At 51.5% G+C, this 17527-nt stretch overlaps 1 protein-coding gene across 3 annotated transcripts in view; it reads left to right on the top strand.

Moving 5' to 3' along the window:
* Positions 1–49: 49 nt before the first annotated feature.
* RASL12 (RAS like family 12) overlaps positions 50–17527 on the top strand; it is a 23209-nt gene continuing 5731 nt past the window's right edge. The window contains exons 1-3 of one of the 3 annotated variants that reach the window (XM_063698613.1): positions 50–134; positions 11346–11402; positions 17170–17243. In XM_063698613.1, coding sequence (XP_063554683.1) covers positions 65–134; positions 11346–11402; positions 17170–17243 — 201 coding nt within the window. In that variant the 5' untranslated portion in view covers positions 50–64. Of the gene's footprint in view, positions 135–8390; positions 8927–11345; positions 11403–17169; positions 17244–17527 lie in introns of those variants that run through there. The other 2 variants (XM_004056343.5, XM_004056344.5) reach the window with 2 other exon arrangements.

Raw genomic sequence — 17527 nt, 5'->3', positions numbered from 1 at the left:
GTATGGCTGCAGGCCCAGAGGGCATCTGGAGACCTGTGTGTGATCACTCATATCCTTAGAAGAAATGGTAATAATGGGTCTAGAATTGGTGGATTCTTGGTCTGACTTTAAGAATGAAGCCGCGGACCCTCGAGGTGAGTGTTACAGCTCTTAAGGTAGCGTGTCTGGAGTCTGTCCTTTCTGATGTTCAGATGTGTTTGGAGTTTCTTCCTTTTGGTGGGTTCATGGTCTCGCTGGCTCAGGAGTGAAGCTGCAGACCTTTGCTGTGAGTGTTACAGCTCTTAAGGCAGCGTGTCTGGAGTTGTTCATTCCTCCCAGTGGGCTTGTGGTCTTGCTGGCCTCAGGAGAGAAGCTGCAGACTTTCATGGTGAGTGTTACAGCTCATAAAAGCAGTGTGGACCCAAAAGAGTGAGCAACAGCAAGATTTACTGCAATGGAGCAAAAGAATAAAGCTTCCACAGTGTGGAAGGGGATAGGAGGGTGGTTGCCACTGCTGGCTCAGGTAGCCTGCTTTTATTCTCTTATCTGGCCCCACTCACATCCTGCTGATTGGTAGAGCCAAGTGGTCTGTTTTGACAGGGCGCTGATTGGTGGGTTTACAATCCCTGAGCTAGATACAAAGGTTCTCCACGTCCCCATCAGATTAGTTAGACACAGAGTTTCGACATACAGGTTCTCCAAGGCCCCACCAGAGCAGCTAGATACAGAGTGTCGATTGGTGCAGTCACAAACCTTGAGCTAAACACAGGGTGCTGATTGGTGTGTTTACAAACCTTGAGCTAGATACAGAGCGCCGACTGGTGTATTTACAATCCCTGAGCTAGACATAAAGGTTCTCTAAGGCCCCACCAGAGCAGCTAGATACAGAGTGTGGATTGGTGCACTCACAAACCCTGAGCTAGACACAGGGTGCTGATTGGTGTGTTTACAAACCTTGAGCTAGATAGAGTGCCGATTGGTGTATTTACAATCCCTGAGCTAGACATAAAGGTTCTCCAAGGCCCCACCAGAGCAGCTAGATACAGAGTGTGGATTGGTGCACTCACAAACCCTGAGTTAGACACAGGGTGCTGATTGGTGTGTTTACAAACCTTGAGCTAGATACAGAGTGCCGATTGGTGTATTTACAATCCCTGAGCTAGACATAAAGACTCTCCACGTCCCCACCAGACTCAGGAGCCCAGCTGGCTTCACCTAGTGGATCCCGCACCAGGGCTGCAGGTGGAGTTGCCTGCCAGTCCTGCACCATGTGCTCGCATTCTTCAGCCCTTGGGTGGTCGATGGGACTGGGCGCCGTGGAGCAGGGGGTGGTGCTTGTCGGGGAGGCTCAGGCCGCACAGGAGCCCATGGAGTGGATGGGAGGCTCAGGCATGGCGGGCTGCAGGTCCTGAGCCCTGCCCTGCGGGAAGGCAGCTAAGGCCCGGCGAGAAATCGAGCACAGCGCTGGTGGGCTGGCATTGCTGGGGGACCCAGTACAACCTCCGCAGCCACTGGCCCGGGTGCAAAGTCCCTCATTGCCCGGGGCCAGCAGGGCTGGCTGACTGCTCCGAGTGCGGGGCCCGCCAAGCCCACGCCCACCTGGAACTCCAGCTGGCCCGCAAGCGCCACATGCAGCCCCGGTTCCCGCTCACGCCTCTCCCTCCACACCTCCCTGCAAGCTGAGGGAGTGGGCTCCAGCCTTGGCCAGCCCAGAAAGGGGCTCCCACAGTGCAGTGGTGGGCTGAAGGGCTCCTCAAGTGCCGCCAAAGTGGGAGCCCAGGCAGAGGAGGTGCCGAGAGCAAGCGAGGGCTCTGAGGACTGCCAGCATGCTGTCACCTCTCAATAATAGTGACCATATACCGTGCACCTGCAGCATGCGGGCGCACTGAGGGCTGCTAGGGAGATACCCATTTCACCTGCATCTTTCCAGCTGTGTGCCCTTGTGCGAATGTCCTGTTCCTCATGTTCCAAATGGGACCAGTAGGCCAGGAACGGTGGCTCATTCCTGTAATCCCAGCACTTTTGGGGGCCGAAAATGGTTGATCACCTGAGGTCAGGAGTTTGAGACCAGCCTGGCCGACATGGGGAAACCCCGTCTCTATTAAAAATACAAAAAAATTAGCCGGGCGTGGTGGCACGTGCCTGTAATACCAGCTACTTTATGAGGCTGAGGCACGAGAATAGCTTGAACTCGGGAGGCTGAAGTTGCAGTGAGCCGAGCTCGTGCCATTGCACTCCAGCCTAGGCAACAGAGTGAGGCTCTGTCTCAAAAAAAAAAAAAAAATTAATTAAAAAATAAAATGGGGCCAATAACCCCTATTTCACAGTCATGGGACAGTATCCGAAATATCCCGGTTGAGGCTGAAAGAGTTTAGGTAACTTGTCCAGGGTCATTCAGCTAGGAAGAAGCTGGGACAGAATGAATACCCACCTCACCCCTTCAGCTCAGAGGAGTGGGACAGGCAGGTTGGAGAACAAGGCAGAAATGGAGCAAGCACATTGGGCCAGGCTGGGGTACAGGACCAGGGTTTTAATTTGGCTTGGGCTTCGGACTCTGACTCTGAGCCAGTCCAATCTCTTTTTGAGTCTCAATTTTCTTCTCTGAAAAATGGGAAAGGTAGCAACCCTGCTTTGCAGATGAGCATCCCATAAAGCCCCTGACTTGGGATGGGAATGGGAATTCCACACTTGCTGCGAGGCTCCAGATCCTGGGAAAAGGAATTGGGGCTGCCTAGGGGATCATATGCCTGTGGATGGGAAGAGGGGCTTCCTGAAATAATAATAGCTAGCACTTTAATTGCATTATGTGTCAGGCACTGTTGTAAGCACTTTATACTAAGTCCTTACAACAATCCCAGGAGTAGATACTATTATTTCTCCCCCCATGGATATTATCCATTTATTGCTTATAGCAACACTATGCATTAGAAATTATTAATGACCTTATTTCATATATGAAGAGACTGAAGCACCAAGAGGTTTAGTCACATAGCCAGAGAGTGGCAGACCTAGGCCTGGAATGCAGCCAGCCTGATTCTAAAGCAGGGGTCCCCAACTCTGGGGCCACGGACCTTAGGAACCAGGCCGCACAGCCGGAGGTGAGCAGTGAGCAAGCAAAGCTTCATCTGTATTTACAGCCGCTCCCCATCCTCATCACTGCCTGAGTGCTGCCTTCTGTCAGATCAGTGGCAGCAGCATTTGATTCTCATTGGAGGGCGAACCCTATTGTGAACTGCATGTGGGAGGTATCTAGGTTGCCTGCTCCTTATGACAATCTAATGCCTGATGATCTGTCACTGTCTCCCATCACCTCCAGATGGGACTGTTTAGTTGCAGGAGAACAAGCTCAGGACACCCATGGATTCTACATTATGGCAAGTTGTGTAAGTATTTCATTATATGTTATAATAATAATAGAAATAAAATGCACAATAAATGTAATACGCTTGAATAATTATGAAACCATCTCCCCTCCGCCGTCTGTGGAAAAACTGTCTTTTACAAAACCAATCCCTGGTGCCAAAAAGGTTGGGGACTGCTAGAGGGCATGCCCATACCACTGTGTTTTTTGTTGTCGGTTTTTGTTTGTTTGGTTGGTTAGTTGGTTTGGGGTTTTTTTGTTTGTTTGTTTGTTTTTTTGAGATGGAGTCTCACTCTGTCACCCAGAGTGACAGAGTAACCCACACCTGGTTAATTTTTGTATTTTTAGTAGAGACGGGGTTTCACCTTGTTGGCCAGGCTGGTCTTGAACTCTTGACCTCAAGTGATCCACTCACCTCGGCCTCCCAAAGTGCTGGGCCATACCACTGTGCTCCGATGCCTCTCTGTGCTACAAATGCTGGGCAGTCACCTTGTGTCAGGAGGGCATAGCTGAAAGGCACCTCAGGCTCATATGGTTCAATCCTCTCACAGTGGAGGGAAGTGCTCAGGGTCTTGTAGCTTGAAGCAGACAGCCTCAGGCCTCCTGCTGCCCACTCCATGGCACTTTTCCTACTACACAGAACTTTTCTGGGTGACCAGCTAAAACTATGGGTCCAAAAGTGGAGCTTGGGATGGAATGGAGCTTAATAATTATCTCCTCTTGCCACCTATTCTAAGGTGAGGAAACTGAGGCCCAGACGTGTAAAATGGTATCTGCCATTCAGATGTTTAGCTCCCCATCCTTACCTGCAGGCCTCCTTAGGGAGGATGAGTGGCTCACAATGACCAAGTAGAAGGTGGGAAGAGGCAGGGGAACTTCTCTCCCCCTTAGGATACATATGCGTAGATCCTCACGTATGAATCTGCAGAGCCAACACAAATGTGCCTCCCCTGCTAGGGAACTCCCATCCAGTTCACTCCATCAAAGCAGTGATGGGATGTGGGGACCACTTGTGTGAGCCTGGGAAGCCAGAGGCCTGGAGGAGGCAGCCAGAAATATCTCTGACTCTGCCCCAGGGACCAGACAGGAAGAGGAGGAGGAGATGGGGGGATGGGTGGGCAGGAGTCCCCACGAATACTATCCCAGGCCCTCTGCCAGTTTCTTTCTTTCCCCAAGGCCAGATAGATATTGGCTGAATGGTCTGGGATGTCCAGGCAGCAGGCATGACAGTCCCAATCTTGGGGACCAGTGGGCTCTCAGTGCTGGGTCTTGACTGTGTCCTTGCTGGTGGCCTTAGTGGTAGGGAAAGAGTGTCTGACTATTCCCATTTCACAGACGAGGAAACAAAGGCTTAGAAATGATTTGGGCTTTTCCTTGGTTATGAATGGGGATGTGAGGCTCAATCGAACCCTGCCCACTGACCCCAGCTGCCACTCCTCACCTGCACTAGCCTTGTCTCAGGGCAGGGAAACAGTTGCCTTCTGCTGGGGGCAGGGCTGGAGAAGGGCTGACTCCCAGGGGGCCAGGGCTGCTGCATGGTCCCGGGACTACAGTTCCCTCCCAAATGGCCTGTTCCAGACACCTAGTAAATGGCAGACACAACCAGATGGAACCATTGCCAGGCCCTCTCCTGAGAGCAGGAGGAGGAGGGAGTGCAAACCCCTCCTGGCTGAAGTTTGCTCTTGGCTTGATTTTTTCCATGTCCAGCCCTGCCTTGAGTGGGCTGGGGCTCGGGCACCCACCCAGTTTCCACCTCCAGCAGCCAGACAGTGGGGAGAGGGTCATCCAAGGTGGGGGGTCATGTTTTCCTGAGGCTGGGCTGAGGATCAGCCCTTTGGTCCCGCCCCCAAGGCCCCAGTGGGGTGTTGCCTGCAGCTGGGGAGAGTTTCCTCCTCCTGGACACTGAGTGTCCCTCTGGGATTTGGAGAGGACAAGGAACTATCCTGGCTGTGGGCAGCCCACAGAGTTCCCAGGCCCTGCTCGACCCCACGCCAACCTCCCTCTCTACTCTGCATCCCCCACACTGTGTGAGGTTGGGGATGGGGGCAAAGAAAGGAAAAAGGAGCCTGCCTCAGACTCTGAGCCTTTCTAGAGCACAGACCCAGTGTTGTTTATCCCTGTATTCACAACGATGGGCACACAGTAGGCGTCTGTTAAGTAGACTCTCTGGGGCGCTAACCTGTGGGAGTCTCCAGTCTGATAGAGAAGATATAACCCTTGCCCCTGGGAGACACCCCCATTCTCTGAAGTCTGATGGGAACGCCCTGGCCCTTGCCACTTATGCACATAGATGTTTCTGCACATAGGGTAGTGAGTGGCTTCTACTGCCTGGACCTAGAGGAGGAAGAGCACTGGACTGGGAGTCAGGACTCCTGCTTGGGCTCTGATGCTGGTGCCACCACTGACTTACAAAAGCTACCCAAACTCTTCAGGCTACAGTGCTTCATCTGTAAAGTGGAATTTGAATCTGCCTTCTAAGGTTCTGTTCCCCTTTGACATCTGAATTTATCATTGGACAACCACAGAAGTGGTTGTCATGTTGTGCCTCCAGAAGAGGCAACCACATCACGAAAGGGTACCAAAAGCTTAGCTTTATATGAAAGGGCTCCTGAGGGTTGGGTGGCAAGGGTAGGTCCTGCCGTCAGGAAAACCTCACAGGCCCTACGTGTCTAGACCTACATTTGCTCCAGTCGTTCACTCCAGAGGTATCTATTGAGCACCTGCTGCATGCCCACTGCTGGGCCTGGTGCCACATCCTCTAGATTTTGAGTGCCTGGGGGCCTCCTATGAGACCCTTGATGAGGGTTGGGGGTAGAGGGTAAGGAGAGTTGGGTTACCTGCCCTAGCAGAATAACCTCTCTCTTGATCTGAAGTGTACAAACTTCTGGTCACTAAACGGTTATGACTTCTTTGTAGGTGGATGAGAAATGTGTGCTATTTATATCCAGAGGAGTAGACAGAACTAACCTCCACTTCCTTGGGCCATGGGCCAAGCTCTGGATAGGACACATGTTATCTAATATACTTATTGATATTGTCTCTGTTTTATTTTATTTTGAGACAAGGTCTCACTCTGTCACCCAGGCAGGAGTGCAGTGGCACAAATACAGCTTATTGCAGCCTCCACCTCCTGGGCTGAAGCTATCTTCCCACCTTGGCTTCCCATGTAGCTGGGACTATAGTTGCATGCCAACATGCCCAGCTAATTTTTTTATATGCGTCTGTAGAGACAGGGTTTCACCATGTTGCCCAGGTTTGTCCCTATTTTAAAGATGAGGAACAGAGGCCCAGAAGGGCAAAGTAGTTTATTCCAGGGTCTGACAGTAGCAGCCCCTGGGTGAGGAAACTGGGGATGGAGAAAGGGATAGGTCGCAGCCATGAGGTGGGCACTGTTTTCCTCCCAAGCCTCAGAGAAGGGGCAGACTTTGAGCAATGAGCTGTCACAGTTGAGGGCCCCAGTAACCAGGTGGCCACTAGCTCAAATAATCTCTGAACTGGAAGAGAATTAAGGGTCATCTTACTGCAACATTCGAGTCATGAAGGAGTCTCTTCTCTAACACTTCCTTGAAGTGGTCACCCCCTTGGTTGCTGCCAGTGTCAGGGGAGAGGGGTTGAGTTCCACCAAAGACAGTCCCTTCTAACTATGGACAGTCAGATGGTTACAGAGTTCACCCTCAGACTGAGCTAGAATCTTGCAGCTCCCATCTCCTGGTTGGTCAAGTTTTAAAGATGAGGAAACTGAGAACAGATAGAGGTCAAGTAACATCCCAGCATCCCACAAGCTGAGAAGTAGCAGAGCTTGAATTTACATGCAGTTGGGCCCGTGCAGGCCCACAGTTAGCCCTGTCTCCAATTGAGATTGGTTCTGTCCCCAAAGGCCCCATCTGGAACCAGTCTGTCTTCACAGAACGGGGCCAGCCCAGGAATGTGACTGGAACTTGGCTCCCACTTTCTCAACTCCTACAACTCAAAGGAATACCCTTGGCCATTAGCTGTGTGACTAATTCTGGCCTGAGAGTGTAATCTAAACAAATTCCACCTGCTACCTTAATAACACAGCTGGTTTACCATGATCTCCCCAAAACACAACTAGGCTGAGTCAATATTCATGTCCTGGCCAGGAAAATAATTGTTCTTCATTGAAGAGTCGTTATTACCGTCCAGCTCTGACCCTGGGCCCTGCCTGCACACCTGGTTTTCCATGGTTCCTCTGTGGGTGGGTGGGTAGATGAGTTAACCATCTGGGGGAAGGGGAAGGAGAAGGGCTGCCGTGAGAGGTCTCTGAGGCTCCCATGCCTTTCCCTGCTCTAACCTGGAGTGTACTCCAGAAGAGATGCCTCACAGGGTTCTAGAATGTATGCAGGCCTGGAGCCCAGGGCTGATTCTGTCACTCTCTATTTTGCCTCATTTTCCCCTTCCTTCAGTATTTATATATGGGGACACCGAAGCCCAAAGAAGCAAGGTGACTTGCCCAAGATCACTCTAGGGCAGGAGCTAGCACTAGATCCTAAGCGTCCAGGTTCGTGGTGTGGGCCCTTTGCCCTGTCTTTGGTATGACCAGATTTACCCTGAGTCCCAAGGGGAATGACCAGGTGACCCCTGCCAGGCTCACCACCAATCCCAGAATTGCTGTAGGCAAGAGGCGGTGCCAGGTTTTAGAACAAACACCCCATTTACACAACAGGCCACAAACACATGCAACTCATTAGCTCCCATTAGGGAGAGACAGTAATTCAGAATGGATTAGGTTTCTTGAAGCTGAACCCATATTGGCCCTGAAATCTTAGTAAGGGGTTCTCTCCACCCCGCCCCCTCCCCCAGAAGCCTGGGTTCCGAATGGGTTCTGCAGTGAGGCCTCTAGAGTCTCCACAGCAAAGGGCAGAATAATGTGATTGGGGATATAGAGTGCCAAGGCTGAGCTAAAGAAAGGGCAAGGCTTGGAATTGAACCCAGGAAGCTTCCTGGAGGAGGAGGCGGGGCTGACTTGGTAGAACAAAGGGAGGGGTGGATTTTCTTGCTGGTGAAAAGAGATTGAGTGGGAGGTTCAGGGAAGAGTGCAAACATCCTTCCCCTCTCTCCCCCTAGCCCTGGGGCGGCTCCTCTCTGCTCCTTCCCGGCTGGGTTTGGGGGCGCTTGGGAGGGTGACGGCCGAGTCCTCGAGGCCCAGCCCGGCGGTGGGGGCGCGGCCGGCAGGAGCTCCCTCCCTGCTCTAGGAGCCGGCTGAGTGCGCCCCGCGGGGGGCTCCGCAGCCCTTACAAGGAGTTTGGTGGCGCTTGGGGTGGCCCCGCCCGCCAGGCTCCACCGGCCCCTCCTCCCCGCGGGGTGGCAGCCCGCTGGACGCGGGGCCGAGGGCGCGGACGCCGACGGATCCGGGGCCGCGCGCTCCAGGGAAGCCTGCATCCCGCTCCCCTGGGCCCCGACGGGCGGGCGCACTGCGCGGGGCCCACCGGCCGCAGACCTGCGTGGCCGTCCAGGGCGTCGCCATGTCCTCGGTGTTTGGAAAACCCCGCGCGGGCATCGGGCTTCAGAGCGTGCCCCTCGAGGTCAACCTGGCCATCCTGGGGCGCCGCGGGGCTGGCAAGTCTGGTGAGTGGTGCGGGGGAACCTGGGCCGCCAAGTGCGGAGCTGGGCGTGGGTGGGGGGACAGTGGGCTGTGCTCTTGGGGGCAGGTTCTTCCACTGGCTTGGGGAGCTTCCTTCACCCAGGAGGGTCGCACAAGACACCGTGATTTTCTTTGCCTCAGTTTCCCTGTTGCCGGGCTTTCTCTTCTCTCGGCTTTGTGCTCAGCTCCACCATCTCTGTCTTCTGTTCCCTGCCTGCCTCTTCCCTTTGTGTCTTCCCACTGTCTCTGTCCTCCGTATCAGTGACCCCTGCTGTCTCTCCCCTCTTTCTTGTTCTGTGTCTCGGAGTACTTTACTGGTCGGTCTCCTCTGCCACCAACCTTCCAACCCCTACACCTGTGACCTACCCTGGGGCCAGCAGTCAGTCTTGGCGACTGGCTTCAAAGGGACCTGTTGGGCACTGATCCCCCCACCCAAGGCGCCTCTTTGAGCTTAGTCGCAGCCTTGCTACTCCCTGATTAGGCTTGGGGGAAGACTTCCAGTCCAACCCCTCCCCCTCCACACCCCCTCCCCGTAGAAGGGAGCTGGTGAAGTCACTAGCTGTTGAGATTTCTCAGGGAAGGTCCACTCCCCCACTCCCACCCCCCTTCCCTGGGATTCTGGGACAAGTTGTGCATTCTTATCAAATGTGTTTGTTTCAAGCCAGACCCCTCTCAACTTTCTGGAAACACATTGGGTTATGGTTCCAGGTGCATGGGATTGTCCTTGATGAGCCAAGATCTTGGGCTTCCATTGAGATAATTTGTGTCAACACTGAACTATGCCACTCCTGACTGGCTGAAGGAGGGAGGGCAGAAGGGGTCCTCCACTGGCTGTTTTTCCAGTTTTAGCCATTAGTGATGGCCAACCCAAGCTCAGCTGGCTGTGGGTTTCCTCCCCAGAGTGTTCTGTAAGACTCACTGGGGGACTACTCTCTGATTTTGAAGCCAGCCCCACCCCCAGAGAGGGGACTCTGAATCTGGTTTTCCTACAGAAGGGATTACCCTCTTCCTTTGAAAGATTTGCCCTTTGAGAATCAGATTGTTATCCATAGCTCTGTAACTGGCACCGTTTAGCCAGTGACTACATAAAAGAAAGAATTTAAATTTTAAAATATGTATTCCCTGGGTATTAGTTTGCAAACTGACACTGTTAGGAATCCTAGGAAAGAATTTTAAGGATTTTATTCACAATGTCACTTTTTTTTTTTAAGACAGTGTCTCTGTCACTCAGGCTGGAGTACAGTGGCGCGATCATGACTCACTATAGCCTCAAACTCCTGAGCTCAAGTGATCTTCCCTCTCAGCCTCCTGAGTAGCTAGGACTACAGGCATACCACCATGCCTGGGTAATTTTTCAATTTTTTTAGAGATACAATCTCACTGCATTGCCCAGGCTGGTCTCAATCCCAAAGCACTGGAATTACAGGCATCACATTACTTTTCTTCCTTCTTTCTTTCTTTTTCTTTTTCTTTCTTTCTTTCTTTCTTTCTGTCTTTGTTTCTTTCTCTTTTCTTCCTTCCTTTTTCTTGTTCTCTTTTCCCTCCCTCCCTCCTTCCCTTCCATCCCTCTCCTCTTCTTTTTCTTTCTTTCTTTGCTTTCTCTCTCTTTCTTCTTTCTCTTTCTTTCTTTTCTTCTCTCTCTTCTCTTCTCTACTCTTCTCTTCTCTTTTCTTTTCTTTCTTTCCAAACAAGCAGTAGTGAACATTACTTTTTGAGGGTCCAGTATAGTAGTTGGCTGGTCCTTGCTTTATGTGGCTACACTCTGAACCAAAGAGAGCTTAATTCTTGAGTTTTACATTCTGCTCAGATACCCGTGATGAGTGTAGAGGCCAAGACTTGCGATGTGGGAGACCAGGACCAGAGTGTGTTTCTTTGGGACACAGACCTCACCTGGACCTTACCTGGAAAGCCCAGGCGCTTGGGGATTTATACCCTTCCCAAAGATCAACCACTGCAATCAACTCTGCTCTTCCTGTGTTTTTGGCTTGTAGCCAAAGCCTGGAGTAAATAGCCCCACACTTCAGAATCTCTGTGACTTGTCCGGGGTGGGCGACACCTCCCTTCAGTTGAGGTTTCACCAGGCTGACTCTAGGGTAATGGTTGCATGGGTCCTGACCCCTGAGTTCATACCTTCACAAACACCCCTTAGGCTCGCCACTCATTGCTTTCCTTGCCATTAAAAAAAATTCCCACGGTGCAATTAGAGACACTTGGCTCCCCGTAGTTCTGGTTTCCTTCTGAGCCTCTCAAACCAATTCCTCAGTTCCCTAGCTTCGTTCTCTGGGAGAGCTGAGCTTGGTGTCAGCCGGGGATCACAGAGGTTAGATAAGGCCTGCCTTAAAGAGGGGCCAGCAGCTAGACATGGCCGCAGAGATGGAGCCAACCTCTTTCTGCTTCTTGCAGCCCTGACCGTGAAGTTTCTGACCAAGAGGTTTATCAGTGAATATGACCCCAACTTGGGTAAGAAACTACTCCCCATACCTTCTGCTGCCTGCGCCCCACCTGGAGTGCTCCCCTGGGACCTACCCCGTGAGTGGGCACTGACCAGGACTGCATGTCTGGGGACAGAAGGGAGAAGCCGCCAGGATGACCCAGCCCATGGGGGAAAATGTTTTAAGTGTCAGAAATACCACTTCCACAGCCCACCCCAGACAACTGGGGGGTTGGCTTAATTCACAGAACTAAGAGAGGCTGATTTACCCTAAAATATGAGGTGTGAAGAAACTTAAAAAAATAAAAATAAACATAGCAAGACATCCACATCCAAACAGGTATTATTCTCGGGCCGGGTGCGGTGGCTAATGCCTGTAATCTCAGCACTTTGGGAGGCTGAGGTGGGTGGATCACCTGAGGTCAGGAGTTAATGACCAGCCTGGCCAACATGGTGAAACTCTGTCTCTACTAAAAATACAAAAATTAGCTGGGCGCAGTGGTGTGTGCCTGTAATCCCAGCTTCTAGGGAGGCTGAGGCAGGAGAACTGCTTGAAGCCGGGAGGCGGAGATTGCAGTGAGCCAAGGTAGTGCCACTGCACTCCAGCCTGGGCGACAGAGGGAGACTCTGTCTAAAAAAAAAAAAAAAAACTCAAAAACAAATAGGTATTATTCTTCAAGATGGTCACTCAGTGTTCTCTTCCAGAAAAGCTGGGCAGGACATTCGAGAAATTCTCTAGTGGTGCTGGCTTCTGAACCAGTTTTTTAACCGTATGAGAAAACAACTGTTGTTTTCATCGCTGCATCATGGTATATTGGAAAAAGGAACGTTTCGGTGTCAGTCAGAGCTGGGTTTGAATCCTACCTGGCTCTGCTCCTTATTGGCAACCTTGAGCCAGTCAGCTAACCTCTCTGAGCTACTGTTTCCTCATCTGTAAAATGGGCATTAAAAAACAGAGAATTGCTGTGAGGATTAAAGAAATAGCCCATGTAAAAGATCCAGCCTAGTACTTGACCCACAGTAGGCATTCAATGCATTTTTGCTTTTCCTTCCTCCTCAAATGGATTCCCATACACAATAGCTTAGATTCCCTTCTAAAACAAATCAAAGCAGGATTTTATTAGTATAAATGTTGCTTAAAGCTCACATGTATAACATTTGTCTATTGTAAACTGTTCACTGAGAGCCATAAGGTGTCTGGATGATCTTAGCCTTTAGAAAATGGGTGTTGCAGTCTTGGATTATTTTCCCCATTCATAAAAATCAATTAAAGCATTCATGGGACCCCTGAGAGCCCTCCAAAGAAGCCCAAGGCTTTGTGACACAGTGGAAACCCCCTGCGCTCCCTGCAGCAGGCCCCTGATACAGTGCTCCTGCCGCACCTGGAGGGGAGAGCTCCTTACCCTAGTGGTGCCCAGCCCCTTAGTTCAGGCTGGAGTCCAGCACCAGTGTTGCAGCAGGCAGAGACATCAGGGCTATTTAGTCCCCTGGTTTAAAAAAGCTTTTCCTTAGGTAGCAGAATCCCTTCTTCCAGATTTTAAACAGAACCCTAGGGTGTCAAACAGAGAGAGCAAAGGGGTTCCCATGGGTAAGTCAGGGATGCAGGGCAGGTGACATGGTTACAGTCCCTAAGAGATTTGTTCCTCGAAGCTCTGCTTGACCCCCGGTGCCTTGGCACAGCCCTTCAGTGCTACAGTGGAGGAAACAGGCCCAAGGAGCTGAAGACTCTGGGCCAAGGTCACCCAGAGGAGGCCCTTTGATTAGCAGAGGTCAGCTCCAGAGAGAGGAGGACACAGGATGCAATGGTGCACTGGCCGGCGAGGTGTTGGAAGAGGCCAGAGCATGGAATAGAGATGGGGTGGAGAAACTGAGGACAGAGGTGAGGTGGGAGGACAGGAAGGAAAGGCACACAAGCAGACACAGTGTCTGGGAAAGGACAAGGGGAATTCCCAAGGACAGGGACTCAAAAGACATATTCGGCCTAATTCAAATATTGCATGGGTAATGCTTATACCAAAAATTATTCCTTCTTTTTTTTTGAGATTCAGATTTAACTGGGCATCTTGTATTTTTCCTGGCATCTCACCTCCAGTCTGTCTTCCTCCCTGCCTTCCAATCGATACTGTCACAGGGTCCCACCGGATGAGCCTATTAGGGTGGTGGTTTGAGCCTCCTGATTGAGTAATTTTGGAGTTCTGACCTGGTAGTGGAATGCGTGGGCAGACTGTCTGGGAAGTGAGCAGCCCCACAGTGGTCAGTCCCATTGGCCTGTGGTCTCTCACACTACACTGACAGCCCACGAGTCAGAGAGCCAACCAGACATTCTCCCCTCAGACTCTCTGGGAGGCCAGTGCCACTCCTCGAAGGTTCTGCTAGGAGGGGTCTAAACATTCCGGCCACTGTCCCATTGTTGGTTCCAGCAGCAGCAGAGACTGAGATGAGAACCTTTCCTTCTGTGGATAAAGGCCTCCACATTCCACTGGGGAGCTAGCCATCAGCAATGCTGGTAAAACAACTCTCTAAGCCCTTCCTAGGTCTTCTGAGAGCCTGAGTTCATTTGGTGAGCCTTGAGGGTGGAGATTCATTCCCATTTCCAGCAGGTAGCACAGTACTAGCCTCAGTGTAGATGAGGGTTTAACTGGGGGGGGTGGTAAATTTTGGTTTTAGGATTACCCTTTAAAGAAGAGCTCCTATCACGATCCTCATTTTATAGGTGGAGAAATGGAGGAAGAGAGGGCTCAGTGATTTGCCTTAAGATTATGGAGACCCTCAGGCACAAAGGAAGATGAGGCATGGCTCCAGTTGCTCTCCGCTAGGGGCAGCCTCATGTCATAGAGGGCCTGGAGTCAGAGGTCTGTGTGGCATGGGGCCCTCTGAGCTGCGGTTTCCCCATCTGGAAGATGGGACCAATAGCCTGTGCTCTGGCTGTGTAAGAATTGCACCGTTTTCTGGGGTGTGGCTGTTAGAGCTGGTAGTAGCTGAGAGATGCAGTGTCTGTGGAAGGGCTTTGCCTGTGCTGAGCCCCGCAGGAGTGGGCAGGCATCTCCAGGAGAATATTCTCCTCTCCCAGAAGGGCTGAGGGTGCCTCATCTGGCTCAGCCAGGGAAGAATGTCAGCTTCTCACTCCTCTTGCTCTCCTTCTCCTCCAGCGAGGACATGGCACCATTTCTTTTTTTTTTTTTTTGGTCACCCAGGCTGGAGTGCAGTGGCGCAATCTCGGCTCACTGCAAGCTCCACCTCCCGGGTTCACACCATTCTCCTGCCTCAGCCTCCCGAGTAGCTGGGACTACAGGTGCCTGCCACCATGCCCGGATAAGTTTTTTGTATTTTTAGTAGAGACGGGGTTTCACCGTGTTCAGCAGGATGGTCTAGAACTCCTGACCTTGTGATCCGCCCGCCTCGGCCTCCCAAAGTGCTGGGATTACAGGTGTGAGCCACCACGCCCGGCCTGACATAGGCACCATTTCTGAGGCAGCACCCTGTATACACTCTGACGTGAGCTTCTGTGGTGCCATTTAAAAATTATTACTGTAAATGAGAGGAAAACATTGGCAAATTCAAAACTTTGGGAAATGACTCTTCTCTCTACCCAAAAGTCCACAGGATATTAATTACAACCAGGTGTTAGGAAACCCATATATTTAAGGACACCAGAGTACTCTGAGGCAGGGACTTGGTGATAGGAAGTCTGGACATTACTGTGACTGGGAAAGGAGCCCCTCACTCCTGCCCCAGCCCCTGAGGCCTGTCACTTCTGTAAAGGGAGGCTGGACAGTATGAGCTCCAAGGCTTCTTCCAGCTCATGCAGGCATGTTCCACATCCCCACCAGACTGGGCGATTCTGGTCTTCCCTTGTACTCTGCCCAGACAGAGCTGGAGGGTGGGCTGATTCACTGAGCAGTCACGGGGTGAGGGGGTCCCATTGTGAACACAGCCCAGCCTGGAAGCCTTGAGTTCAAGTTCCTTCTGCTGATTAGGTGCTGTGTGGCCTTGGGTGAGATCCCTTCTCTGGGCCTCACCTTGCCATCTCTCTACAATGGAGCTAACAGCAACCTTGAAAGGCTGTCATGCTGTGGGCAGGAGACCAAGGTTGGGCTAGCGCCTTTCACTGGGCTGGGCAGGACACTGCGCCCATTGAGGGGAACTCCTAAAAGGGGTGCATCTGACATCTTTGACTGGAAAATAAAGACAGATCTGAAAGAGATGTAAGCATCTAGGGGCAGCTCTTCTTGGACCAAATATAGTTAAACATTTGGAACATAGTTTCCATTAGATTTTTTTTGTCTTTGCATAAGAGCAGCTATTTATCCAAGTCCCCAAAGCAGGCTGGGGACAAGAAGCTGTCTGTGATTCATGCTGGATGCTAGTGGACCTGGAGTGTGTCCAGGCCAGCTTGGCTGCCAGTGGCCCTCAGAAAGAAGTGTTTGACTATAAATTCAGCCAGGGTTGGGGGCGTGCCCTCTCACAGCAGATGCTGCCAGGAAGGCAGAGACCACCCCAGTTCTGCCAAAAGGTGTCTTCTTTACGGTCACTAGGGGCAGGGGACACCTAGGGAAAGGTGATAACCAAGTGCACTCACACATGTGGGCCAATGACACAGGCACAGATTGGGGGTGCAGAGAATGACTGCCAACATGGCCGCAAGGTCCTCTGCATGCCTGGCCACTTGCTGCTTTCTCAGATTTGAGATCATGAGAACCATATATATAAAAAAAGTAACAACTCGGGAAATTCAAATAAGGTCACTAGTTTGGTTCATAGTATGGTATCAATGTAAATTTCTTTTTGATCATTGGGCTATGGTTATGTAAGGTGATGACACTGGGGGAAGCTGGGGGAAGAGTACACGGGAACTCTGTACTATTTTACAACTTCCATGTCAGTCTAAAGTTATTTCAAAAGTTAAAAAAAAATCACCTGGGAATGTGATCCTGCCCTATTAACTTTGGAACACCATCATTCCCACTGCCCTCACCAGGCGTGTATGGTGAGCCAGGCCCCATGCCTGGGGGGCCCATCCAGTTCTTACAGAGCCCTGGGAGATGGGACCGTTAAATGAGCTAATGTCAAGCACTTAGCACAGCGCCTGGGACAAAGGAAAGACTTGGAAACTGTTAGTAATGTTATCACAGTGTTCCCATTTTAAAATGAGGAAACAGCCTCAGAGAGCTGAAGTGATTTGGCCAAGTCACAAAGCTAAAAAGCAGCTGACATTGGGTTTAATACCACATTCTCCAGCTGAAAACTTCTGACTACACTAGACTCCCCTGCTGTCATGTTGACAAGGATTATTTGTAAAACCTTCTCGGAACTTCTAAAAGGGGTCTGACTGCCATTCCTTCCATTGTATTATGTACTTCTCTTTTCCCTTGTCTCTTCTCCCACTGGGGACAGGAGGTTGGTTGTAGGGGAAGAGAGTGGGAAAGCCTGGGGTTCTGGGATAGAGGGGCTAGCAGTGCTGCTCCTGAGCCAGCCTGTGCTGCTAACAGGGTCTAGGGGCCACACACTCGACTCTATCCTGCTGGTTTTGTGTGTGGATCCAGAACACAGACCCACCCCCGAGGTGTGGTCTGTGAGTGACCACTGACGCTGAGCCCTGCAGGTGGAGCAGCATCTCCTTGGTGGGAGGTTCTGCCTGTAGCCTCCATGTGGGTGAGAACCAAGGACTTTCCAGTGGTCCCAGCCCCAGAGCAGCTGCTAAGGTCCCCCAAGGCCACACAGGAGTCTAGCACAGAGGGAAGCTCAAACTTACACCCAAGGCACTGTGTCTGACCTGGCTAACCATCTGTGTTGTAGAGGACACCTACAGCTCCGAGGAGACTGTGGACCACCAGCCTGTCCACCTGAGGGTCATGGACACTGCAGACCTGGTAACATTACCTCCATTACCTATGCACTGCTGTGAGTCAGTATAGCCTCCTGAGAAGTCCTGGCCCAGAGTGCGGGACCTCAGATAGGCATTTAGATGCCTTTTAAGCTCAACTTTGCTGTGTAACCCTGAATGAGGCACTTGACCTCTCTGGGTCTGAATCCTTCCTTTGCCAAATGAGAAGGATGGGACAGGGCCTGGAGAGACATGATGGTTGCTGGCATCTGCTCGGAGATCCTGTGCTGTGGGGCTCTGTGCCTGTGCACACGAGGAGACAGGTGCACA

This window comes from Gorilla gorilla, chromosome 16, assembly GCF_029281585.2.
Source record: "Gorilla gorilla gorilla isolate KB3781 chromosome 16, NHGRI_mGorGor1-v2.1_pri, whole genome shotgun sequence".
Taxonomy (NCBI): Eukaryota; Metazoa; Chordata; class Mammalia; order Primates; family Hominidae; genus Gorilla; species Gorilla gorilla.
This window is presented reverse-complemented; position numbering and strand designations above follow the sequence as displayed.